This window comes from Vitis vinifera, chromosome 7, assembly GCF_030704535.1.
Source record: "Vitis vinifera cultivar Pinot Noir 40024 chromosome 7, ASM3070453v1".
In the NCBI taxonomy this organism is placed as follows: Eukaryota; Viridiplantae; Streptophyta; class Magnoliopsida; order Vitales; family Vitaceae; genus Vitis; species Vitis vinifera.
In genome coordinates this window covers 5,249,874-5,274,692 of record NC_081811.1, presented here as the reverse complement: position 1 = coordinate 5,274,692, position 24,819 = coordinate 5,249,874, and the positions used below count along the sequence as shown (strand labels likewise).

General features: G+C 38.1%; 4 protein-coding genes across 5 annotated transcripts; 2 read left to right on the top strand and 2 right to left on the bottom strand.

Moving 5' to 3' along the window:
* The first annotated feature begins 3,984 nt into the window (after positions 1–3,984).
* On the top strand, positions 3,985–5,184 carry LOC100265739 (chitinase 10). Its single transcript, XM_003632336.4, is given in 2 exon segments — positions 3,985–4,512; positions 4,599–5,184. Coding segments are annotated over 2 exon segments (804 nt in total). The 5' UTR covers positions 3,985–4,075; the 3' UTR covers positions 4,966–5,184.
* LOC100241721 (auxin-responsive protein IAA4) lies at positions 5,152–6,336 on the bottom strand. The gene is made up of 4 exons (XM_002281109.5): positions 5,938–6,336; positions 5,629–5,834; positions 5,460–5,559; positions 5,152–5,376 (listed from the first exon to the last, which is right to left on the bottom strand). The coding sequence occupies exons 1-4, from the start codon at positions 6,126–6,128 to the stop codon at positions 5,322–5,324; spliced, it is 552 nt and encodes a 183-aa protein (XP_002281145.2). The 5' UTR covers positions 6,129–6,336; the 3' UTR covers positions 5,152–5,321.
* Positions 6,337–9,036: 2,700 nt separating this feature from the next.
* Positions 9,037–13,926, bottom strand: LOC100243415 (protoporphyrinogen oxidase 1, chloroplastic). Its single transcript, XM_002273757.5, has 9 exons — positions 13,387–13,926; positions 12,840–13,025; positions 12,631–12,715; positions 12,009–12,156; positions 11,852–11,932; positions 11,503–11,674; positions 10,647–10,806; positions 10,386–10,489; positions 9,037–9,898 (listed from the first exon to the last, which is right to left on the bottom strand). Exons 1-9 carry the CDS (start codon positions 13,798–13,800, stop codon positions 9,599–9,601), a joined length of 1,650 nt encoding a protein of 549 aa, XP_002273793.1. The 5' UTR covers positions 13,801–13,926; the 3' UTR covers positions 9,037–9,598.
* Positions 13,927–15,040: 1,114 nt separating this feature from the next.
* LOC104879806 (meiosis-specific protein ASY3) lies at positions 15,041–23,048 on the top strand. Of its 2 annotated transcripts, none has more exons than XM_010654030.3 (11): positions 15,041–15,184; positions 15,725–15,811; positions 16,255–17,799; positions 18,088–18,241; positions 19,397–19,537; positions 19,642–19,705; positions 19,997–20,146; positions 20,223–20,281; positions 21,212–21,346; positions 22,170–22,261; positions 22,754–23,048. In XM_010654030.3, the coding sequence occupies exons 2-11, from the start codon at positions 15,773–15,775 to the stop codon at positions 22,823–22,825; spliced, it is 2,451 nt and encodes an 816-aa protein (XP_010652332.1). In that variant the 5' UTR covers positions 15,041–15,184; positions 15,725–15,772; the 3' UTR covers positions 22,826–23,048. The 2 variants fall into 2 exon arrangements, with proteins under 2 accessions (XP_010652332.1, XP_010652331.1); XM_010654029.3 differs by having other exon boundaries at positions 15,718–15,811.
* The last annotated feature ends 1,771 nt before the right edge of the window (positions 23,049–24,819 follow it).

Genomic DNA, 24,819 nt, shown 5'->3' with positions numbered 1-24,819 from the left:
ATCGTGAGGAACTCTACTTCTTGATCTTGGCATTTGGTGAAGACTATAATTGGTGTCATTGACAATCTTCTTCGAGTCGTCTTGCTATCAATTCTCTTACATCACTCTTATCAACAAAATTATATTTAAATACATAATTTTCTACTAAATTCTATATTAAATTAAATTTAGTTTATTTATTTGCTTCTTATAATTTTTTTTAAAAGATTTTTTTTTTTGTTTTTTGTTTTAATATCTCTTATCAATTTTTGTTATATAATTTTTATTAGAATGATAGCAATTATAATAAAAAATAAATAAAAGAGAAAAAAAAACAAAAATTAAACTTTAAACTCGCTATCATAGTTTTTTATATTGAATAAAGAATTCAAAATTTTATTAATTTTAAAATAATTATATTATATTATATATTTTTCAATAACATAACGTTCACGTTCCCTCATCTAATAAGATTTAAATGGGGAAAGTGACAAGGAAATACTTTTCCTTTTCCTTTTCCTTTTCCTTTTCCTTGGGTTTAGGTTCATTTGTCTCTTTCCATGGGCAATAAGGATCTTTGGCCTTATCCTAAAAAATCAGGCTCCGGTGGGACCAATGTGAGCATGCCACCTTTTCTTTAGAATTTTGAAAACCAAGCGACCCCCTTTCTACATGGTGGGATGGGAATGATATCTAGGATTGGCTTCACCCTATTGGTTATCAATTTTTATTTTTTAATATTTATTTTTATTTTTTTATTTTTTTTCCCACTCTTATGACTTCAACTCAATGCCTTTTCTTCCCTTACAATTTTTGGTTTCTTTTTCTTGTGTGAAAAAAAGAAAAGGGATGGGGGATGAGTCTACCTACCCCCAACCCTACTTTTTGTGGCCTCAAATTTAATTTCATGTAATTTGACTAAAATTTCAAGGACATTGACAACTTCACAATGGGTTTCTTGGAAATTTTCTCCACCAAGAGTCAAGACATTGCCCCCATTTTCACACACATCTCTAACCCTTGATCTCATCATTGGTGGGGTTCTTTCATTTAAGCTCATTATCCATTGACTCAAGCAATAAAATGAATGGATTGAAATGGGTTTAAGTCTTCAACCATATCAATATGGAAGAAAAATATTTTTCTTTTACCAAAATTATCGATCACCTAATAATCCATGCAAAGTCATGTATGAAAAGCTTGGCTTGTGTATATTTTCTTCTAAGAGAAAATATATTTTATTGACAAATCTTTATTTATTTATTTTAAATATATTTCTATTTTTTGAAAAAGAAAATTGAGATAGTTTCCTATTTTTGGGTTTAATTGGGAGTTAAAATCATAATTTTTAAAGGTAATATTGATATTGTAAAACTTTTATTAAATATAAAATAATTTTTTATTTAAATCAGTTTTTACAAAAAGGAAAAACAAATAATGAGTCTATTTGATAATTATTTTCGAGAACAATTTTTTATTTTTCACAACAAAAAAATAAGAAAAATATGTTTGATAATAAAAAATTAACAAAATATTTTTTGATAATATTTTTTAGTTGTTTTCTAATGATTATAAACACTGAACTTAAAAATATTAAAAATAGGTTAAAGACATTTAAATTTTCAAACGGACTTTTATTTTACAAAATATTAGAAAAACAGTTTTCAACAACCATTTTTAAAAATCGGTTTTTAGAACTGTTTTAAAAAATAGTTATTGAACAAGTTCAATATCGTAAGATTTTTTTAATAAAATTAGTCAAATAAATATAAAAACACTTATTAAATTTGAAAAAAGTTTCAAATTTCTTAGAAATCGACCCAAATAAGACGCAAAATCCATACAAAACTGTTATGGTACCATACAAAGAAAAAAAAAATCAAATAAACGAAACAAGGAGCATCATACAAACAAAATACAACAAGAGGTAGAGACAGGATGACTGGTATGGGAAGAATCCAATACCAAGCCAAGTTGATATCCAAAAGCAATAAGCCAAGTTAGGGGTTTGTTGGGTGGAAAAGGAGAGGGCATTCTTATGCTTAAAGCCAGCAGGGAACGGGTCCGGGTTGAGAAAAGGTGCACTCAACGGTGTTTGAAAGGACATGCTTAATTGGCTTAATTGGAAAAGGACCACAAATTGCTTTTGAACTCCCACGTTACTCCCTCCCTCAAGTGGGCCTTTTCCTCATTTCTCAAGCCTTGCCCCCACTTTTCATTTATTTCTTCTCCTAATACAGGACCATCCCACTGCAATGTGCCAATGCCTCTCTCTCTCTCTCTCTCTATTCTTTCTCTGTCCCCACACAAAAAGACCGTCTGGGCTTTGCCATGGTGTTGCAGGCCCATTAGGTCTATCCCCATAACTTATCAGTCCTTTGAGGGTATTCTCTGTCTAGGTTGGGCCAAGTTGACTAGGTAGAATGCCACCAATGCAAAGTTAGCATTCAGCCGAGGCCACTACTTCCTTTGTTTTCTTCTTTGGTGGTGGATGGTGGGGGAAAGGGGAATTGTTGAGACTGGTCCAAAGGCACTCAAATTTGTTCCAATATGAGACCTGTAGAATAGTTTCTAGATGGTATCAACAATGCTTCAAGTCATATCGGATAGATAAGAAGTTCTCTGTCACGATATATATATATATGTGAAGCTTCTCTTAATTGGACAAACCTGTTTTAAATGAAACTAGAACAGACAATATGTATATGAGATAAAACAAGTCACATCCTCGTCCTAGTGTAGGGCTCGTCTATCTAGCAACCCCACATGAAATGCCTAGGCCATAATAGACCATATCTACAAGGGAGAGAGTGGATCTTTACAATATACATCAATTCCTCGTTCATTGGCTTTGGCTTATTTGACACTTATGGGGAATGAACCTCCTTAGAATGTCCGTGGAAACAACCAGCACAAACACTTATGTAATACTTCCCCATCTTCTTTTTTTCCTCCAAAGCAGGAATTTCACTGAGATTGTTGTCGTGTAGCAACGATATCAACAATAGCAACAACTGATACACGAAATAATGAAAGGAAACATCAATGTGAATCCACCAGGACGCTGAAATTTAAAGCCCCAGCACTGCTATACAACCACTTTCCTCCTACTATTGTGCCTCAACATAGAGTCACCATTAGTTTTCTTTATTGAGGAAGATGGTATCATGGTCCTTCCTTCATCGTCCAAGTCCTATCATAATTATTATCACAATCGGAAGACTAGTATTACTTCTGCAACTGAGGCCTTTATTACCCACATTGGAGTCAAAGCACTGAAAGCAACCATAACTCAATTGCTATGTAGTGCTTACACACATGGCTGGCACTATGACTTAACCGAGGGTCAATTCTTTTGAGATGCATTGTATTGAGTCCTAGGCCTGTCCTCCATGCTGCTAGTGCTCACCACCAACCCAATTCTAGGCACTAAAAGCTTTCCTTTCTGAGCTATAAAACTGATGATGACGCTGGAAAAGGAATTGTTTAGAACTCCTCTAGGTCGATTAACACAAATTGTTTAAGTGTTTTGACCCACATAATATGCTGATGTTGAAGAGTTCAAAGTCAAGCCAGGTGTGATAGCTGTTTTTGGCAACAATTTCAAGTTAACAGGCTGCTGCTTGGCCGGCCATTTTTTAAACTTTCCCGGAAAGCCTCCGAAAGGAAAGGACGTGGACTATACTGAGCCTTGTCGCAGTACGGAATGAAAATATGATTGAATAAAGGAGATGGAAGAAGACAGTTTAGCCGTCTCCTTTCCCTGCAAAGAAGAAACTAATATAAAAGATAACCAATATTGTGTTTTAATTATGTTAGCAGGCCAAGACTATATCATACGTATGTATGTGTGGTGTCGACATTCCCATTTCCACAGTGGCTGTATAGGAGTCTTCCAATCAAAGGAGGAGACCAATTCAACTGCCAATGCCGTATCAGTGGACTGGTCAAAGATGGAGTTTTATCTGAGTTTCACAAGTCAAAAATCTTGCCTCTGACTTTGTAAGCCAGATTGCATCTCTCAGAGGTTCTCTTCTTATATTTAAATGGAGTTCCTTGGCTTCCATTACCAAGCAAATTGACTAACAGTTCTGCAATGGCTCCCTCTTCTCTTGTCTTTCTCTCCTTCATGCTCTGCTCTGGTCTCCTTTCTGAGGCTCGGGGACTCCCCATCTCTTCTCTTGTTACTAAGGAACTCTTTGATGGCATCTTCCTACACAAGGACGACAATGCATGCCCTGCTAAGGACTTCTACACTTATGACTCATTCATTCAAGCAACAAGATGCTTCCCTACATTTGGTAACACAGGAGGTTTAGCTACCCGGAAGCGTGAAATTGCAGCTTTTCTTGCTCAAATTTCCCATGAAACTACAGGAGGATGAGCTACTGCACCTGACGGACCCTATGCTTGGGGTCTGTGCTTTAAAGAGGAAGTTAGTCCACAGAGTGACTACTGCGACTCTACCAACACTGAATGGCCTTGCTACCCAGGCAAATCTTACAAAGGAAGAGGCCCTATTCAATTATCTTGGTAATGTTACTGTTACATTACTAGTTATGAAAGTTTGTTGTGATCAAAGATTGATTCGCCTACTAACATATATATAATCATGGCAGGAATTACAACTATGGGCCAGCTGGGAAGGCCTTGGGGTTTGATGGCCTGAGAAACCCAGAGATAGTGTCTAACAACTCCGTAACAGCATTCAGAACAGCTCTTTGGTTTTGGATGACTGAACAGAAGCCAAAGCCCTCTTGTCACAATGTGATGGTTGGGCGATATGTGCCCACAGCAGAAGATGTTGCAGCCAATAGGACAGCAGGTTTTGGGTTGACAACTAACATTATAAATGGCGGACTTGAGTGTGGAATCCCTAATGATGGACGGGTGAATGACCGGATCGGCTATTTCCAGAGATATGCAGCACTGTTTAAAGTTGGCACTGGGCCTAGCTTGGATTGTGCATATCAAAAATCCTTCTGATCATAGCCTCTCCTTTTGTTTAACCATGGCTAGTACCCCCAGAACTTCAACTCCATTGTATTGAGGCCTAGCCTTGACTTTGCCCCGGAGATTTAATTTCGGAGTGAAAATATTGGATGATAATAAGAACATTGAAGAGAATTGAATGTAAGAACTACTTGTAATGAAAGTTCCTTTTTCACATACAAATGAAACAAGGGAAAAATAAAACTATATATACTCATTTGGTGTGTATGCATGTACATCTATAACTCAGTAACAAATTCATATACTGTGAGTTTGATTTCCACCCCACAAGACAAAATGTGGAGAGATCGGAAAAGACAACTATCAAGGATGTACTGGGATTGGGCTCTTTAGTATTTGTCTACCCTAGTGATCTTCAATCTCTTTACAGTGGTCAAGAACAGCCTGCACAAAAAACAGAAGTTGGGCAACTTTAATCCATTAAAAAGAGTAGACAAGAAGTGGATGGGGGTTAAAGTGAAACTCACTCCCAAGGAACATCCCCAACCATCATCCAGTCTCCTTCCTTGTCTTCATATGTTAGCACATGGCATTTCTCAGAATGCAGAACTCCATCCACCTCAGCCCCTGCTTGAAATGAGTCATTAATGATTTCTGATTGACTAGAGCACATCAACAGAAATATGTGGGACTTACAGAGAATGGTGGTGCTGAACATATGGTCAAGAGTCCTTATCAAGGCATGGTAACCGTCGTGCGCAAATAGATCGAGCTTTCTTCCAATTGGAATGCCTTCCATGTATACCTTCACAAAGAAGGTGGCATCATTGCACTTGTTTCCTTCTCCTGCCAGGGCCTTCCTGAGGAGAGTCTTTATGGGTGGCCAATCTGATTGTTGCTCCCTAACATGCATTAATATTCATGAATTAAGCATCAATTGAACATAAAAAACTGGAAATTAAGAGATAAAATGGGCACTGCTGTATGGGTTAATGCTGTTGTTACCTTGGAGTGGAAGGGCAGTAATGGTGATCAGAGGTTGAAATGCTGAGCCCAAGGCTAAGATCTGTGCTGAGGTCTCTCTTGAGCCGGGGGAAAGAAGATGCAGATGAAACAGTTGGATGGCTGCTGCTGTCAATAGATGATGATGAAGAGTTTGTAGCTCTACCCATTGTGAATAAAGACACCCAAAGCATACACCTTGAGTCTTGGGCTTAAATAGAGAGAGAACCTTGGAGACAGAGAGGTGTCAACTTTGTGGGAAGGGACTAAGGAGGCATAGAGAATGAAGTTTAGGGGGGAGGGACGGGCTAGGGAGGCATATGAACTTGACCAAGAAAATCTTCAGCCTCAAATGTTGTCAGGGTAGCCGACACATACACATGTCAAGTAGGACATGACTTGATTTTACCAGCTTAGCTTGCAAGTTAAATACTTGAATGTTGGCTTTTATCATCATGTCCCATATTTTTTTTAACTTAAATGTGATTCATATGCAAAATTTAAGAGTCTTGCCGCTAGTACTCACAGCTTCCCACATGGGTTTATAAGTAATAAGGGTCATTCTAGACATAAACTTTGGGAAACCATCTCAATGGCAAACTACAAATCAACCCTTGACAAACATTAAGACTTCTTTTGCTTTCTTCCTATTTGACTTGGGCAATGCAAATTACTGATCAAGGTTTTAATAGTTCTCCCAAAAACACAATTTTAACAAAAGTTTCTCTTCTCATCCATTTGAGGGTATCTTCCAAAGTATACATATCTTTAGACAACAAATTTAAAGTGCACAAGTGAGAGCAGTGGGAACCATATGGACTAACACGTTGCCATAGGGTAAGGCTTACTGAACAATCTAACCTCTCCTTCCCTTTATTTTGAACCATGTCCTTCCCTTTTTCTCTCTCACATGAAGATTCAAAGCAAACCATTTCTCACTCTTTAAATTTTCTTGAAAAGAAGTGCCCAAATTACAACATGCATTTTAATAGATTCCATCCCTCCATATTAGCCAAGAGAGCTAGCTATGCCTCCTAGCTAATGGAATTGTTGCTAGCCATAGCCGACCAACATCCGGATTACCCTGACACTTTGGTTCATTAGTTTTATAGTTGTGTCAAGCTTTTCCAAATAAGAATCTACTTGGTAATGCAGTAGTAATTATATACAATCTGTGATGCATGTATATGGAAGAGAAGTGCCACTTCCTTTGCACATCTCCCTCTGACCTGAAACAAAAAAATATAAAACACCAGGGCTTGAAATAATTTGTCTTGGCAGCCTCCCATTGCTGCCTGAACAAAGGCCTTGATACTTGAGTTCTTTTTTCACAGTAAAAGTTCATATTATATCTAACACACCCTCAAATCAATGTTCAATGTATGAGTACATCGTGTTGCGGAAAGGACCGTGGGGCATACACATTATTTAGGTGTTGATACTCGTGAGATCAAACCAGCATATCAATGTTCTTTTATGCAGAGTAATATTATATTGTCAATAGTAAATGACTTAAAACCATAGGAGATGATGCTTCTACTTACAGAAAGACACATGGGGGGTGGGGGGGGGGGGGGGGGGGGGGGGGGGGGGGGGGGGGGGGCTGGCTTTTGAATACCCCCAATGAGAATTGATGGGTTCCTCTTGTTTCACCTAGAATTTGAAATGAGTGTCTTTAAGAAATATACCCCTTTCATTCATGATTAGTGAAAGAGTTCATTCCAAACTAGTCTCAACAAGGGTATGAACTTTGAAGTGTTTGTAGTGATTACTAATAGGAAAAGAGAAGAACAAAAATTCTACTCTTAGGGGACATGCAATCAACTCTATGTGTGGGAGACTAGAGGCAAAGGGTAAGAATCAAAGTTGATGATTTTTTCCCTATTCTTCATCAATTTAAAATCTCTCTCCACACGTGAAAATTTTTCACGTTTTTATTGCATCTCCCTCCTAGTACACAAGATTTTTTTTTTTTTTTTTTTCAATTCAATAATGGAATTTGAGATTTCATGAGTTTAAGCCTAGGAGCTATTGCAGCGGAGGGATGAGCTTGAGGTTTCTTTTACAAGAAGGGGAACAAGGAGGCTTGCTTGCACCTAAAGAAACGCCAAAGGTGAGCAAAGAAAGAATTGGAACAAACGTGGAGGAACAAAGCTAAAGTAGTTGTTCCCTGCCCTCCCTACCATTGGGTTGCTTCAATGGACCATCATCTTTCCCTTGCTCCAATGACTTTTGTGCCTCGTCTCCAAAACACACTTCCCTTTTTTTTTCTTCTTTTTTTCTTTTGCCCCACAACCATTCTTCTTCAATGCCCCCAAATATAACAGCATTGTCTTAGAATGCCAAATGATCTTTTCCCCAGCTGTGTGCTTGTATCAATCTCATCATCTTGTCTAATCTCTTGCGATTTTGCTTTTCCCTCTGGTCAAACTTTGGGGTTGCTTTTGATTTCCCCATGTAACCATGTTCCACCTGGTGTTTCTAGAATGTGGGGGCATGATCCTATTTCCATGCTAGTTTCATGGGGCCTTTCTCTCTTGTAATTCCCTTTACTGTGCACAAATGGAAGCTCTGTGCCATAATTTTGATTAAAAAGGGCCAACCATGAACAGGATCACTTTGATATTTCTTCCCCTATGTCCATGTATAGAAGGAACAACAAAGCCATAGAGCCAGGTCCTCAAAGATGGTTCAAATTGCTGTCTATTTTTTTTATCTTGTCAAATCTCAAATGCATTTTTTTGCTTTAACAATGAGAACAAACCCATTAAATGGAGGATTCTGTCTCTCCAAAAGCATGCCATTCCCCACAATTAAAAGGGGGAGGCTCTGTTTTTAACTTTTGACCCTTTCTTTACGGTAACAGTGGGTGCAGAGGATGTAAGGGTAAGGGCTTTAACGCCCGTTGAAAGTCAAAAGAGGATTTGGAACCAGATTTGTAGTATCTATATAATTAAAAAAAACCCCCCTTAGCAGTGAATGGTAACTCAGTTCTCAGAACACACGCATTATGCGGCAGCTTGAAGAAACAGGAGACTCAATAATCATAATGACCATTTGTTCCAACAGAGAAACAGAAGGGGGATCAGGGAAGTGGTGCACTATACCTTTTAATCGATTTTTGTTATTTTTGGGTTCTCTCTTCTTTTTCTCCCCTTTGAATCATAAGCAACTGTTTTCCTTCTTTCTTTGAGGAAAACAAGTAAGATTACACATTAGCAGTCCAAAACAAAGCCTAATCACATTTGATTCTTACTGAAAGAACCAAGCCCCTCCTGAGATAGGATATCAAATTTTGAAGCGAGATCTATTACATTATGAATATTCACTCCTTAGTAAAAGTTACTCTTGGTTTAGAGCATGCATATTGCCAACCCCATAACACCCTCCATCTCACATTGATCAAGCATGACAAAAAAAATAGATAATAAAAAAAAGCTCATTTTTTGGGAATTTTAGACCAAGCTTCTGAAAAACTTTGATTTTCTCAGTAATCAGGAATCATTAATGAAATAAGTGATAATGAAGACGTACAAAACAAGGAACTCTTAGGAACAAAATAAAGTACTCAAAACTTTGAGACCCTCCAGGAAAAACTCCTTATCAATGCATTCTACCAGATGCAGCAGCTCTTATTATCCCCAGAGTTTAATCCAAAATGCGACTATTTGTACACATACTGCGATAGGAAATCAGCTACCTCAGCTGCAACTTCGTATGCACCCTCCACGCATCGTCCCAAGGCTACACCAGATACATAGTTGCCCCCGAGGAACATGCCCTGGAACCCACCATCCCTGAGAGCGGATTTGGCAGCATCAAGGAGATCAAGATGACCAATCAAAAACTGTGGAATGGCCTGCGGCCATACTCTCACACCCAAAACAAGTGGATCCTTTGCATTAGGATTAATGAGCATCTTCCTCAAATCTCTGTCTACTGCTTCCACAAGTTCACTCTCTGTCTGCGGTTAAAAGAAATTGAGGTATTAGATACAATCCAAAAACAAAAAACCACGGAGAATATACAGCTTGCATGAAAATCCACCCAACCCTGTCACCACAAAAAAGAACTGCAGTAATTACACGGCACAACATGAGATAGAGAAGAGATTGCCTTAACAAAAGACAAACCAATTTACAAAGTCAATAAACAAACTTCAAAAAATACCCAACAATTTATATAATCATCCAGCACTAAGCACATGCAAGTAACAGTTATCAATTATCCACTAAACAGATGGAATACACAGCATAACAAATCAAATTTCATAGATGCTTACGCTGGAATTTGAACTCGGCCACCAATAATCTTAACCCATCTAGTATCTAAGGATTCATATGGACACTTGAAAATCAGAGAAAAAGAAAAAATAAAAATAATAGCAATTAAAATCTTCCCTAATTTGATCAACAATAGAAATTCAAATCTTATTTTGACAGCTGCCTTACCTTGGACAAAATTCCAGGATTGGTAGCCCCTCCAATGTAGTTCAAGAGCAAAATCCTTCCAGGCGGTGCTCGGTTAGGAAAAAGTGATGAGCTGTATATGGTTCCTGCAGAACACAAAAAGAACCAGCAAGGTGAATTTGACAGGAATTTCTAATACACCCTCATTTAAATATTAGTTTCTTGAATCCAAAATTGAGGAAAGCAGTATCAAGAATGAGTAAAAACCTTTCTGAAAAATATTGCAAACTAAATCAGATTTACCTAAAGTTTCCACCCCTTGGCTACGTGGATGTAACTGGCCAAATCCCTTAAGTTCACCTTCTATCAAGCATTCTGTCCGAATTGCTTCCTTTGGATATGAAATGGACACTGCCGCAACTGGGGGGTAGTAAAACTTTGATAGTGCATCTGCAGCAACAGCCTGCAAAGAAGTGGATCAATTTTGGAAATGTCTACATATTTGTAGAGCTTCTTGCTGCTTCCTCCCATTTTTTGTGCATTAATTGAATATGGATAAAGAAAAAACTGAAACAGTTACATCATTCTACAATGTACATAAAATTCCAGCATTTAAAGTGAATCAAAACCATCCAATTCCCTAGCGAGTAGCATGTACTGGTAGAACCGTCAAATTTCTTTGCCAGAAAAAGAAATGTGATTTAAGAAAAAGAGAAAGAAAAAAAGAACCATGAGCAGCGAGCAATACAGCCCCAACAAACTACATGACAACAGCATGGTGCTTGCCAATCACGTTCTCCATAAATGCATTAAAAGAATGTATGGAAAAGGAGGAAATGGAGAAAATAAGAACAAAGCTATATAGACTGCCAAAGAACTTCCAAGGCTGAGACTATATGAGAAAGAACATCCCTAGAAATTATACTGTTAATGTTAAAAAATAAAGGGAATATTCAACAAAAAGTTATTAAAAAAAAATGCATAATGTGACAAGCATATAATAATCCTAAAAATACCAGATTGTTACAAAAGTACTAAATAAGTTTAACCAAAGATATAGATTTTATTCACAATCAAGTTAGAAACTTCAACTAATGAAGCCAAGCAGAAGGAGGATACATCTACATCTATCTTAACCAGGTTCAAGAATGAAACATACAGAAAGAGGATGCAACAGACTACTTGCAACGCGGGATGGAACAGTCATCACAACACTTCTACTCTGCAGAGAAACTAATCCTTCTGGTGTTTCATAAGTCAGACTATACCCTCCATCATCCAATCTAATGATGCTTGAAAGTTTCCAAGATAATTTTACTTTGCCACCCAACCTGGAAGGTGAATACAACTCAATTAAGATTGTCAAACAGTCAAAGGATGTTAAATGTACCAAAAAGCATAGATAACCAATATAGAGATGATACTTCTATAATTACCAGCAACTGGAGTTAAACATTCAACTTAGATATTTGTTTTTCTCAACTTGGATTTTCAGTGAGAAAGGGTACCTTTTAGAAATTGCTTCTGGCAACATAATAAGTCCCTTCTTAAAAGATCCAACCGTTTGCCCCTTTGGCTTTGGCAAACGCCTGCATGAAAAATTCAGGGCATTGAACATATTTTCATGGAAGAATCATAAAACAAGCCTATGTGCATGTATATTACGGGTCTCGCAGAGGCTTGGGAGTATTATTTTTCTCCTGGATTGCTTTGAAGGTGCCACCAATTATACTACCACCCTTCTGCTCAAGCTTCCAAACTTTTCCAAATGCTGCTTTCATGCTCAGTTTTGAAGGATCTCCTGCATAAACACCTGCATACAAAAAACATTTCCAATGAAATCGGCCTGAGCAACAACCATCTAAAATGACAAGAGTCGGTGAATTCTGTGAACTTCATAAAACTTTTGACAGTAGAATATGGAGTCTGATCAAGCTGTCAATCATTCTTCATGCAAACTGAGGGTAAAATATGGATAATTAAAATATAAAACATGAGCAAAATGTGAAGTCAATAAACTAAAGAAATACTGCACAATGGCTGCAGTGAATCGGATTGCCTAATCCAGTTCAAACAAAAATTAGATCACATCCTAAGAAATATGCAACCATGTGATCATGAGTTAAATGTTTAATGACAAGTAATTCAGAGGCTACTGGGGCCTACAAAACTTTGAGAACACCAAGCAATATGATAAATTAGCAGGTATTTAAGTATAACTTTATAATTCCCAGTAGAATGCAGCATGATACGTGATAGGCTAAGAACATCAAAAACTGATTAGCACCTGAACAAAATGGCTCTATCAGGCGTTCAAAAACCTCATCACCAAGATTACGACGCACAAACTCTTCAACAGATTCCTCATGATCCTGTCACCTTCGTCAAAACATAAGTTTGAGAAATTCAATGGAAGAATGCATATATGCAATTCATGTGAATATATTTCCATGATATACTTCAACAAACTCATAGAATATAGTTAAGAACACGCACTGGTGGAGGAGGTCGAATGCCAAGGGCACCAAACCCAGCCCTGAGTTTTCCAGGAAAACTCATCAAGTCAAAGAAGGGCAGGTCGGTTGGCTTGGAGGGAACCGGCCTCAATTTACCATTCCACAATACAAATCTAGGTGCATTAGGATCCCCCAAAACAAGATCATCCTTCAAACCACTATCCACCTGCAAGAAAACAAGAATACAACATTTACCTACAAAATAGAACAATGTTTCAGGGAAATAAATTATCAACAACGCTAGCTCAAAAATCGACAAAAAACAGAAAAGGAAAAAATATTTAGCCGTACAACAACAACAACAACCCCAAATTGAAAAACGCCAGGGTAATGTCAGAGCATGTATTTAGCCTCAATTGTGACAAAATTGCATATACTAAACAGAAGAAAATCAGTTTTAGGCTCATGTTACTGCAGATTTTGGTGGGCATTGCAAGCAGAAATGGTGGGAATATAAGAAGGAATATGATCCTATCAACGGAGATAATAAGTGGGTCAGTGAAACCCAGATGAGGCTCAAAACTTACGGCCATGGTGAGCATGGAATCGGAGGGCTGGAAGCTGTTGGGGCCTTCCTCCCAGAGATAGCCGTCCCCCTCCATGGTGGTTATATTGCCCCCAACGCGATCTCTCGCCTCTGTCACAATCACATTGCTGCCCACATCGCCGTGCTTGGTGGCGAGAGCTTGAGCGATGCAGAGGCCGCTGATTCCCGCCCCGACGATGACGCAGTCCACCGGCGAGTAATTATTTCCGTCGCCGACCTTGGAGGAAGAAATTGTAGACTCCCCGGCGACGGCACATCGGACTCTCCATGGACCAGTGCAATTGTTCCTAGACGGTCTACAGAAAAATGGAGAGCTGATGGAGGTGGAGCGGCGGAGATTTACGGGAGAAAGAAGGCGAAGAGTGGGAGGGTCAGCGAGGGTGAGGGTGGGCATGGTGGGGGAGAGAGATGGTGCGACAAGCAAGCAAGGGAAGCCCTCGTTATCTTTTAACAGAAAGATTTGGATGTGGCTGCTCTCACATTCCCAGTGGCCAATAGGCAAAACCCATTTGACGCTGCCCCAGCCCCACCATCACATCCCTTTTTCTTCCCGGAGGAAGAAACGGAGAAGATCAACGGTGTCGTTTTGACGGCCCACTAAAAGTTTTGAATTTTGTTTGTTTTTACGTTAGTTTATCTAATACTTTTTTTTTTTAGGATTAAAGTCTTAGTTTAATCTCGTTATTGCAAGCTTATTTTCATCATTTTCCACTAAAAATTGTCATTTATAATTAAAATTAGAAAACTAGATTTTGATTCACTTAGAATTATATTTTTATAAGTATTTTTTATTAAATTTAAATATTAAAATAAAGAAATAAAATATAATATAAATGAAGAAATTTATTTATATGTTTATCATATTCAAGATCGGATAAGGGATGCCAAAGCACGATGAAGGGGTGCTCAAGCAAATTGCTTGAGTTTTTTTATTGAACCTAGGACATATAAGCAAACTTGTAGAATCACAACAGCAAAACAAAGAAGATGTGCAATCATCATATTGGATAGAGAGGCTAAGGTGCGAACTGAAGAAAGATGTGCAAATGTAGTTCAATTCATATTTCTAGTCATGTGTCTAATTTATCAAATCCTATTTTTCGTCTTTCTAAATCCAAAAACTAATTTAAAACAGTGAGCTTTGTAACTTTGTAGAAAAGGTTTCCGTCATGAAATTTAAACAATTGATATAAATACAAGATGACATGATTGTTATGTGACAATAAAGTCATTAAAATATCATTAATAATATGATTTTTTTCAATAATATAAAATTTGAATTTGAATTATGAGACTCTCACCTAAGAACATAGGTCAATATCTCGGCCTAATCCTAATTGGGATTTTCCTAGAATAGTTTTTTTTTTGTATCTTTCGCTGTATTCATTCCGATATTCTCTCTTGTTCTTTTTTAAAAAAAAAAAAAATTTCAACATATTAAATCTAATATGGAATGGTAACAACGTGCTCTTAGAGAGGAGGAAACGTAGCACATTAGACGGCGTCGTTTAGAGAAGTTATTCCGTTGACCTCAATAATCTAAATCGAACTAAGGGGTAAAATCGGAAATTAACATGCGGAGCAGTGCGCGTTGCGCACCTCGAGTACATTAGCAGCACTGAGGCCGTTTCTCTCAAGAGTTTGATTCATTTGGACAAGCTCATTTTCCCGCCTCCTGCTGTTTCCGCCAATCTGGTTCCCGATCATCCTTTCTCTTTCTCTCCCTCTCTTACATCAAGTTGAAATTTTCATCGGAATTGAACATCTACAAGGAATTTGTAAGTAATTTCCACTTGATTCTCACGGCTTGAATTTCTTCATTTCTTGAATTGAACGCCTGAAAGTGAAGTCGTAAGAATTTCGAGGGTTTAGATTTTTCATACTCACGCTTGATTTCTGTTTCTGTTTCCAATACTTCTAGAGAAGCATTTCTCGCCACCCTTTCATAATTGGATATTGAATTTATCTGTTCGGCGTTGCTTTAATTTATATTGAACAGTTCCTTCAATGATTCACGGCCTTGTTCATCTTCTTTTTCCATCCGTTTGATTGATAAGACAACTGAAGATATGAAAATCTATTATATTTTTTCATGTTGTGTTTCGGTTTTCAAAAACACACCTAAAAAAATTGGAAAAAAAAAAGTGCCCAAAGCCAGGGCAAGAGGCCTTTGTTTTATTGGTCATGGATAATGGAAATACAGTTCTAGGAAATTTCTATTTGTTTTATTGTGTTCTTCTGTCTTTCTCTTCAAGCAATGGGAGCTTTCGGGATTTTTTTGTTTCTTGATCTAAAACTGTTCTTTTGTTAGTCCTTAGGTTTCAGCTGGTGCAGGTTGTCGTTTCGTTGTTTTTTTCTCCAGGAAAATGGAAACAATGGAGATAGAAGGACAAGTTATACAAGATGTAAGTTGCGAAACCCCTAAATATAGATCCTGTTTCAGACTGCATGAGTTACAACTCAAAGCTTTTGATTGATTAGCTAATTTCAATTTGCGAGGACGTGAACGGAATCTGGAAATTGAATTGGCACGTTACGTTTACTTATGATCTTATATATAAATTGATGTTTACAATTGGGGCCACTGAAAATCGTTATCAATAATGAACAGAAACTTTATCCAATTAAGTTTCCCAATACTTCATTTTCTTCTTCTGAGCCATTGTTCTACATTTGTGTTTGTTAACTTATATATTTAATATTCCTTCTAGCTCATAAAAGGATCGCTTCTGTTTTTTATGGAATGGGCATCTTGTTTGTATGCGGGCCTTTGGGTTTTCCTTTGGTGTTCGTCAAGAAAAGTTGTTGTAAAGTTGGATGATTGTTTCTTTGCTACAACGTTTTTCAGGATCAAATGAGCAACTGCCGGAGTTTTGGCAGTAATTATCATCCATCTAGCCAATCAAGAAAAATTTCGATTGGCGTTATGATAGATTCATTAGCAAAGATAGGATCTGAAGGTATGAAGGATGATGAGGTTGCAGTGCTAAATGCAGAAAAGGCAACTTCTAACAGAGGGAGAAAAAACAAGGAGCAAGGACTTGCAGCTGCCATTATAAGTAAGCAAAATGAGGCTCCAGTGCAGGAGAGTTCCCCATGGATTAATACGAAATCATTTTACAAAAAGAGACCAATCATAGAGACTGTTTATACAAAACAAACTTCAAGTTTAAACATTGCTAGGGGCAGGGAAAACAAGGTTAATGGAGCAAAGGAAACACTAACAACTAGTTCGATCCAGTTTTTTGCAAACCAGAACTCAATGTTACAGTCTGGCAATGGAAATCAGAAGAAATTCAACAGAGTTACTGATAAAAGTAGTGGAGGGAAGGACGGAACCACAGAGATGGAGGAATTTCGATCTTCAGATGGGCAGGGAGTTGGTGTGTCTGACAAAGTAGGGACAGTGGTGAAAATCAATAAAACAGAAAAGAGAACCAGTGAAGCTTTGAAAATGAAGCTTTGGGAGGTACTGGGAAATGCATCTTCACCAAACAAGCAGTTCTTTTCAGGTTCTAAGACTCTTGAGATGGATGCAAATAGTCCGATGGTAGAGCCAAACTTTGATCAAAAGGGCAATACAATTGTTAAGCCCAGACAGAATTCAGACTCGATAGAACCTGATTCTGAAAGTCCTGATGCTACTACCAGGAGACCAGTGACTCGTTCTCTGACCCGTAAGAGAGCTCCGACTAAAGTGCAGGCAAAAAAAGTTAAAAGTGGGCCATCATCTAGTTGTAAACAGAAACTTAAAGAAAGGAGCATCTTCTCTTTTAAGGTAGGATTGTCTGGGGAATTACATGATGCTGTCAATGGTGTTTTGCAGAAATCCATAAAGAAGGGTGAGAGAAAGAGTTGTCGAATTGAGCCCCGTAAGATTTGGTTTCCTGAAAAGGATAATGCAGATAGGATTAAACCAGCAAATGATGGAAGCAAAGCACTACCACCATCTGAGAAAGCATCATTGCTTGGTAATAGAATGGAGAACTTTCAAGGCTGTCCTCTGAATAATGGAGATGGAGATCATGTTGAACCAAAGAAGGGAGACCAAGAAAAAGATTTCCATGGTTCACCAGTGACAAAGAAGGCCGATAAGGTGGGGGATGTTGACAGTCCAGCATTAACAAAAAGTGCTGATGGGCAGGAAGACTTAAGCAATCCATCTTTAAATATCCTGGAGGATCCACAAGATTTCCATAGCCTGACATTTCGAATGAGAACACCCATGAGAAACTCTTCCCCTTACTCACCCCCAAGGACTGACGGCATGGAACAGGATGTTTGCAGTCCTGCTGTAGCCGAGAAAATATTTACTTTCGGAGCTATCCATTGTTTCAGGACTTTGCCTACTCCAAAACGAGACTGTTATGGATCAAAAATGCAATCAGAATCCGTATCCTTGTTTACTTTAATGTTCCCGTATTGAGAGGTTTCAATGCATGAACTGGTTTCTAGTGTGGTCCTTTCTTGACTCATTCTTTGCAATCAATTTAATCACATTTCCTGAAATATGCTTTTTTTGATTTTACATTGTGGATAATTTCATCCTCTAGTTTGAAAGGACATGCGCAACAATCCTGTAGTACCATGCCTGAAAAACATTGGAACATAAGGATTTTTTTATTGCAAAGGTTCCGAGCCAGTTAATTCTGCCTCTGGGCTTTCCTTATCAAACTTCCAGGATGATGCAGAGGAGCTTAGAGTTTCTCCTACCAAGAAATCTGTGCCTATTGTGAAAGAAAAAGATGAAGGAAATGAATCGTCTAAATCATCATCTGAAGAAAGGGACTCTGATTGCTTTAAAGAAATTTCACCCATTGATCAAGGATATCACAGTATGTATATTCATTCATTCGCATGCACATTTTAACAAAGCAAATAACGCACTGGCAACAATGTTTACTGCTCAACTTCATTAACAACATCATTTTGAAATAAATTTCTCTGAATTTTTTTTTCCATTTAATTCAGTGTCAGTATGAATATACTAGAAAATCAATAACCACTTTTTTGCCTCATATTTGCTAATCTCATTCACATTCTTCTCTAACATCCAATAAGAAAATGTCACTTTTGGAAATGAGAACAAATCCTTCTCTTTCTAATTGCCAGTTCCCACCATGGAAATTGAAAGATGAACTGCCTCCCAGACCCAATTTTGGAATATTTGGTGGATTTAGTTGTTGAGAGACAGGGCCAGTTATAGGTCTAGGTGGTGCTCAAACCTAAAACAATTTTGGACTGCAGACCTGGTGTAGAGAACCAGCTGATGATCATCGAGTAACACTCTTGGTTCCCTCTGGTTAACTATTCATTCAAATTCCTGCAAGGACCCTGTTGGAATACCTCATGCCAGTTAACTATTTTTCTCATACAAGCTTGGTATTTCAAAAATTGTTACTGCTTCTTATTGTGATTTCTCTATAATTTTTGGAATTTCTGAATCCTTGTTGGAGTGATGGGCATAGCTAAGATAATTAGAGCAGGAAAGCACTAGGTTTTTGGTGGGTTAAAATCAAGATTGTTCTACAGGTTCCATAGCTAAAATCTGCTTACAAAAGTTGGGAGAGAGAGATTGGGACGTGGTTAGTTGCCAGAACTGGATTGATGAAGTAGGGTGAGGGGGAAAGAGAGAAAGGGGAAGGAGGGAAATCGAGAGAGAGAGAGAGAGTTTTGTGTTCTAGAACCATAAGGCACCAAGAGTTGGTCAATTGCCGTAGCTGGATTGATGAGGAAGGAAAGAAGGAGAGAGAGTCGAGGAGAGGGAAGCAAGAGGGGGTGGGAAGGAAGAGAGAGAGCTTTTATACTCATGGGCCATAATCCATCAAGAGGCCGTCAGTGGCTGTAACTAGATTGATGAGCAGAAACCAGGCTGGAGCCTACATCATCACAACATTCTTCTTCTTCTTCTTCTTCTTCTTCTTCTTGATCATCATTTTCATCTTCTTCTTCTTCATAGCCTATTAATTTGATCCAATGATCATGTGCAGGCTCTCAAGAAACAGATATATTTTCTCCAGAAATTGTTCCTGCTGACACACCAAAGTTCACGCTTCGTCCAGCTAAAAGGCTCCGGAGCCATGGAGGCATTAAATTTAATGAATTCAGTCCTGATCCACTCTTCCCCAAAGGCAGATACTCACTAAAATATCATTGTCTTCTGGTTCTTCATCACCATACCTGCTAAATTCCAATCTTAACCATAAGTTTTCTTCCTCTCCTTACATATGAGCAGGAACTGAAGGAAGTACGGAGTTCCAGTGTTTTTCAGAGCAGAACCAAGAGGATGGGCTGTCAAGGTTTTCCTAATCTGATAAATGAAGCTACACTAGGAGGGTGTTTGATGGATCAACTTATTGACTTAATATGACTTATGATTTAATTTAAATTATTAAGCATATAAATATATTTGGTAAAAATATCTTAAAGTTAATAACTTAAGTATAATTTAGTTTTAATTCACTCTAAATCATTAAGCATTAAGTATTAATTTTTTACCATACACCCTTTCAATTTCCTACTGAGTGTAAGTTATTTAACTGTAATCTGCTAATTTTGGCTGATTTTGGTTTCACTTAACAATTTTCTAGGGCCATCTCTCTGTTTTCCTTGGCTCTAGAGAGAATGAAAAGCAAAATGGAGACAGAGACTAGTAAAAGATCCTCTGAAATTGTGATGTCTGTTGCTGAGGGAATACACTTGCAACTGCAGAATGTCCAATCTCAGATGCAGAAAGATGTGTAGGTATTCCAAGATGACAAGTTTATACCAGCTCAAGATATTGGTTTCTTAAGTGTGATAATGATGATGTTTCAGAGGGAAGCTGACAAGCCTCAGTAAATTAAAAAGAAAACGCCTGGAAACAAGATTTCAAGGTAATAGAACTTGTAATGAGAGGATGGGTAAATATAATTGAATATTAGCTCCTACTTGAATTTATCAGATTTCCATTGCAATGACCACATATTCCCGTTGGAGATAACTATGATTTCTCCTTAGATGACCCTAGCATTTTCTTTACATATTATGCTTTGGCTTTAGGCGGAATACAAATTCAGTTAGATGTTAAGCAATACCCTTTGTTATGGAAGACGTTGAATTTTAGTACTTCATTGAGCACCTCATGTTTTGCACACTTTCCAGTAAGTATATAAATAACTGGTTCCATGTTTCTATTTGATATTAAATTTGCACACTTTCCAGTAAGTGTATAAATAACTGGTTCCATGTTTCTATTTGATATTAAATTACTTATGAAATGACTGGGACCTTATTCACAAAAATTTCATGGAATAACTGGTGCATGATTGAATTTCAATTCATGCTTCTTACCTACATGCTTGTAAGTTCCACTTTTCCTTGTCAGGGAACAATAATTCTGTATTGTAATAATACCTAGAGCAAAAATTATTGTTCTGCTTGATTAGTCCTTGAGATGAATTTACTGGTAGTCATGATTTCTAGCATGAACAGTTCCAAGTCGGGACTCATTCAGTGGTGGGTTCTGACTACTGTATGTGTCCGGGGTTCATAATCTCTGAGGGACCCATAGTTCAACCCTCAGCCTTTCATGCAGTATATTCCTTTTTAATATTGCAGTGGTTTTTCTTAAAGTTTCAAGGTGTTATAAATTCATATGTTGATCATCATCCTTCTAGGAGGAAAGGTCTTTATGATCATTCTGATGTGTCCAGTCAATTCAAAGAAAGATCACACACACACACACACACACACACATATATATATAGATTCTTTTTCCCTTGTCATTCTTAAAGCTTTAATGGGCGTCTCTTCCTCTTTCACAGAGCAACAAGAACAGCTAAAGCTAATACATGAAAAGTTTAAAGATGAGATCAATCAGCATATCCAGGACTGCAGAAGCTCAATTGAAGGGCTGGAAGTGCACCAAATTGAGCTTAAGAGAAATGTGGAGAGGCAAAGTATGACAATTCCTTTATCTTATGAATCTTCTTTGTTTGTCAGTGTATAGTTGCAGTCTGTTTGAGGTGTTAAACTATGCAATGTCTGCAGCATTAGAAAGGGACATTTCTCCTGCCTAAAATACGTAGTGTAGATACCTCCATGGAAATGTAAGGACCCTTTATATTGATGTACATACATTGCACTCCAGTATGCTCAGATGTCATGATCTTATGGTGATAGTAGAACTCTTATAGAATCTTCCACCAACCTTGTCATTGCTGGGTGTCTTAAAAATCTTTTACTAGGAAATTGTTTGGTCCTTTGTGTTTTACATAAAACAGTCAAATGATCGTTTGACAGAGTGAGATCACCATGATCAGAAAGGATATGGATCCCAGGTAGTTTGTTGGATTCCTAAATGCCCCCAGTTTGAGTTAATGTTAATAAAAACAGATTTTTTAAATACTTAAAGCAAACCAAGCAGATGATTTGAAATCCTATGTAAACATAACAGACACATACATTTTCCACAGTACATCCCAAACACCTCATCCTCGGTTAGGGTTCCAACAAATCAACATAAAACTTACCTTTCTGTAGGGATGACCTAATATGGATCATTCCTTGTGATTATGGATCGGAGTCCACGAACATGTAGCAGCTGGTGGCTTGCGAGGATACAATCACATCATGCAGCAAAGTTCTAGGATTTGGACCAAAACAGACCTCAAATGGATATAAAATAATATTTCCATGCCAAGATTTTAGAAACTAGATATATTGCGGTTGTTGGCAGTGTAGAGACACGGCGTAATTTTTTTGATTTCCCTTATATTGCAGAAGCATCACACCAGAAGCTTCTCTTGCAAGTGGAAGAAGCAATTGAGATCCAACTCAATGATGCGCAACAAAGAATCACAGCCATCCACAAGGCAAGTTTCCTTTCTATTTATATCTGAACTTGTTTCCTGTCATTTAGGGCAGTATATTCCTCAGGTAATAGGTTGCATGCCTGAATGGTTTTCCTCTTTGTTTCTGGGAGCATAACTATATTACTAACATCCACTGATTTGATATATGAATTTGTGTGATGGAGAGTGGATGTACTGATTTGGAATCCCCCTTCTGTGTGCGTCACTGGGTTTTGCTCAAATCTGAAGCTTATGATTGATTCTTCTCGCTCTTACCTTCTTGGAAAATGTCGCTGAGGTTGACCATTTAAACTTCTTAGTCTTCAATCTCAGAGATCCTAAAGGTGTTCCCATTAGATGTGGATCCTCAAATGTTGCATCTAGAGCCAGATATCCCTTAAATTTTGCTCATAGTAGTCCCTCCATAAAGGAAGTGTAAATTTTGCTTGTATTGCTGCAATGAAGCTTATACATCTAGTTCCATACGCATTTAACTATTTTAATTCATTGCAGATGGCCAGGCAAAAGATGCTCCAATTGAAGCTTGTACTAGGTGAATGTCTGAAAGATGGCATTCTCAGTTGAAATAATTTTCACTGCTAGCTACCAAGATGGAGATTTCGCTCAAAGTTTGACAAGAGGCCTCAAGATTTTGTCCATGTTTAGAAGCTTTTGCACCTTATAGCTATATGGTCCTATTACCATCTTCTACTTTGGAATTTATTGTACATCTTTCCACTGTTTCTGGAACTTCTCTTAGTTGTGAAGATAGCCCAATTCTCTGTTAATGGTTTATGACTTCAAATTACCTCTTTCTTTTTTTTGGCTTTGTTTCTTGTGGATTCATGAAGAGGTTTGATGAGTTCATATCCTCTCACATCGGAGAACATAGAAGGAATTCTGAGACTGTTCATGAATTAGAATTGCCGCACAGAGAAAGGTTTTTGTCTGCGTTGAACTGATCATGTCACTAATTGCAAACCCTAGATGGTTTGAATGTGGTTCGGTTTATTGTCTGTCCATGGAACCTCTTTTAGACGAGATCACATGCAACGCCACCATTGGTTAAAGCACGTTTATTCGTCCTTTAATTAATGGGTATCTGGTGAGCGTGTCCTAGGCAAATGTAAGCACACCAGCGGAGCCAGAAACAGTTTCCATGGGGCCATGACCCCTTTAAGTTCTAACTCAATACGTACCACTCTAACCGCATAAGGTGATCCCCTACTACACCTTTTCACCCTGTTGACTTGTCTTCATTCCTTATAAATTAATGATATATTGGATGTAGCTCCCCTTTAGCTTGCTCTCTCTTTTTTTATCTCAGAAAAGTTAAAAGCTTTGGCAGGTTTTTCTTTGGAGGCAAATAGTTTGAAGAAATTAATGAAGAATAAAAATTGCTGATCCTTGTGATTCAGAGGTGTTTATGATGCGTCCCATTATGGGAGGCTGCATGATGATAATCCGTACAGCCTACTGAAGCTTTTACCTCAATCGTGTTTGTGGGACAGAGAATCATGAAGCTATGGAACTAACCCAAATAATTCAAAACTAGCATTAACTGGCCACCACCATCACAACCACAGAATAAAACATGGTGGACGTGGAGTGTAAGGTGGACATTTGAGATACACTCATATATGCGTACTCAATTTCTATGGATGGTACCATTTAGTAATGGGTAACTTTGAGAATTTGTGAACCCCACTTGGGATCAAAGAAAAGAAAAAGAGGAGGAAAATCATGGGGAAAAAGGATTGGTTGAGCTTAAAATGCATTATTTAGAGTGGAAAATGTGGGGGGCCTTATCCTGAAAAGGATGCCACCGTCAGTCGGTTGGAATGAAGTGGGAGATGGACTTTAGTGTCGTCTACAAGCGTTTTGAATTGGAAGTGCTTCCCTACACAGACAGGAAAACATGGGGCCACGTGAACCACACGAGGGCACGTGAACTACATGCTTTTCCATAGGGTTAAAAGTCTGATATTTGAGGGCAAAGGCATCAAAAACCTCAGGTGTGCCCCCACACGGGGGCCGTGCTGGGCCTCATTCGTTTACTCCATCCCATTTAGTGCCCTCATAGACTGGTCACTTTCATTGGGAACCCTTCTTCCTCACCTTCAACACGATAATGAAAATGACACCCTCTTGTCATGCCTTTATCGTACCTAACCTATCTGATATTTTTTTTATTTTCCCACTCGCCATTCAAATTCAATCTTGGGGCCTAAGAACTTGGGAGCTGGGGCTAGCTACTAACTTCCAACTCTTCCTGTTGGGCGGGCTCGTGGAAGACGCAAAGTATTACTACATGACATGACTATCTTATCCTTGTATCCTATTAAGAGATGGTGGGGTTGCCCCCACCCCTCCCCTTCTAACATTTATTCATAATACACTGTGGGACCTGCAAACTGAGAATCTTCTATATCCCTTACTTATCTTGTATCTGTGTATGGTAACGTTGAGTTTAATGTTTTCCCCTTTTTTTTTGGAAGCAAGCTAGCTGATACCATGATTTCAGATATGTGACATATGGTTAAGGCCGTTGTTTCAAGATATATCCTCTCTTGGGTTTC

What these genes read in the sequence shown, in the direction of transcription:
- LOC100241721 (XM_002281109.5), bottom strand. Translation starts at nt 6,128, where the DNA reads ATGCTTTGGGTGTCTTTATTCACAATGGGTAGAGCTACAAACTCTTCA. An exon ending in TACTGCCCTTCCACTCCAAG is followed by an intron (nt 5,835 to 5,937) that starts GTAACAACAGCA and finishes AATGCATGTTAG; the next exon opens with GGAGCAACAATCAGATTGGC. An exon ending in GTTGGGGATGTTCCTTGGGA is followed by an intron (nt 5,377 to 5,459) that starts GTGAGTTTCACT and finishes TTTTTTGTGCAG; the next exon opens with GCTGTTCTTGACCACTGTAA.
- LOC100243415 (XM_002273757.5), bottom strand. Translation starts at nt 13,800, where the DNA reads ATGCCCACCCTCACCCTCGCTGACCCTCCCACTCTTCGCCTTCTTTCT. An exon ending in GCATTCGACCTCCTCCACCA is followed by an intron (nt 12,716 to 12,839) that starts GTGCGTGTTCTT and finishes CGAAGGTGACAG; the next exon opens with GATCATGAGGAATCTGTTGA. An exon ending in CCAAGGGGTGGAAACTTTAG is followed by an intron (nt 10,490 to 10,646) that starts GTAAATCTGATT and finishes TGTGTTCTGCAG; the next exon opens with GAACCATATACAGCTCATCA.
- LOC104879806 (XM_010654030.3), top strand. Translation starts at nt 15,773, where the DNA reads ATGGAAACAATGGAGATAGAAGGACAAGTTATACAAGAT. An exon ending in TGATCCACTCTTCCCCAAAG is followed by an intron (nt 19,538 to 19,641) that starts GCAGATACTCAC and finishes ACATATGAGCAG; the next exon opens with GAACTGAAGGAAGTACGGAG. An exon ending in CAAGAGGATGGGCTGTCAAG is followed by an intron (nt 19,706 to 19,996) that starts GTTTTCCTAATC and finishes ACAATTTTCTAG; the next exon opens with GGCCATCTCTCTGTTTTCCT.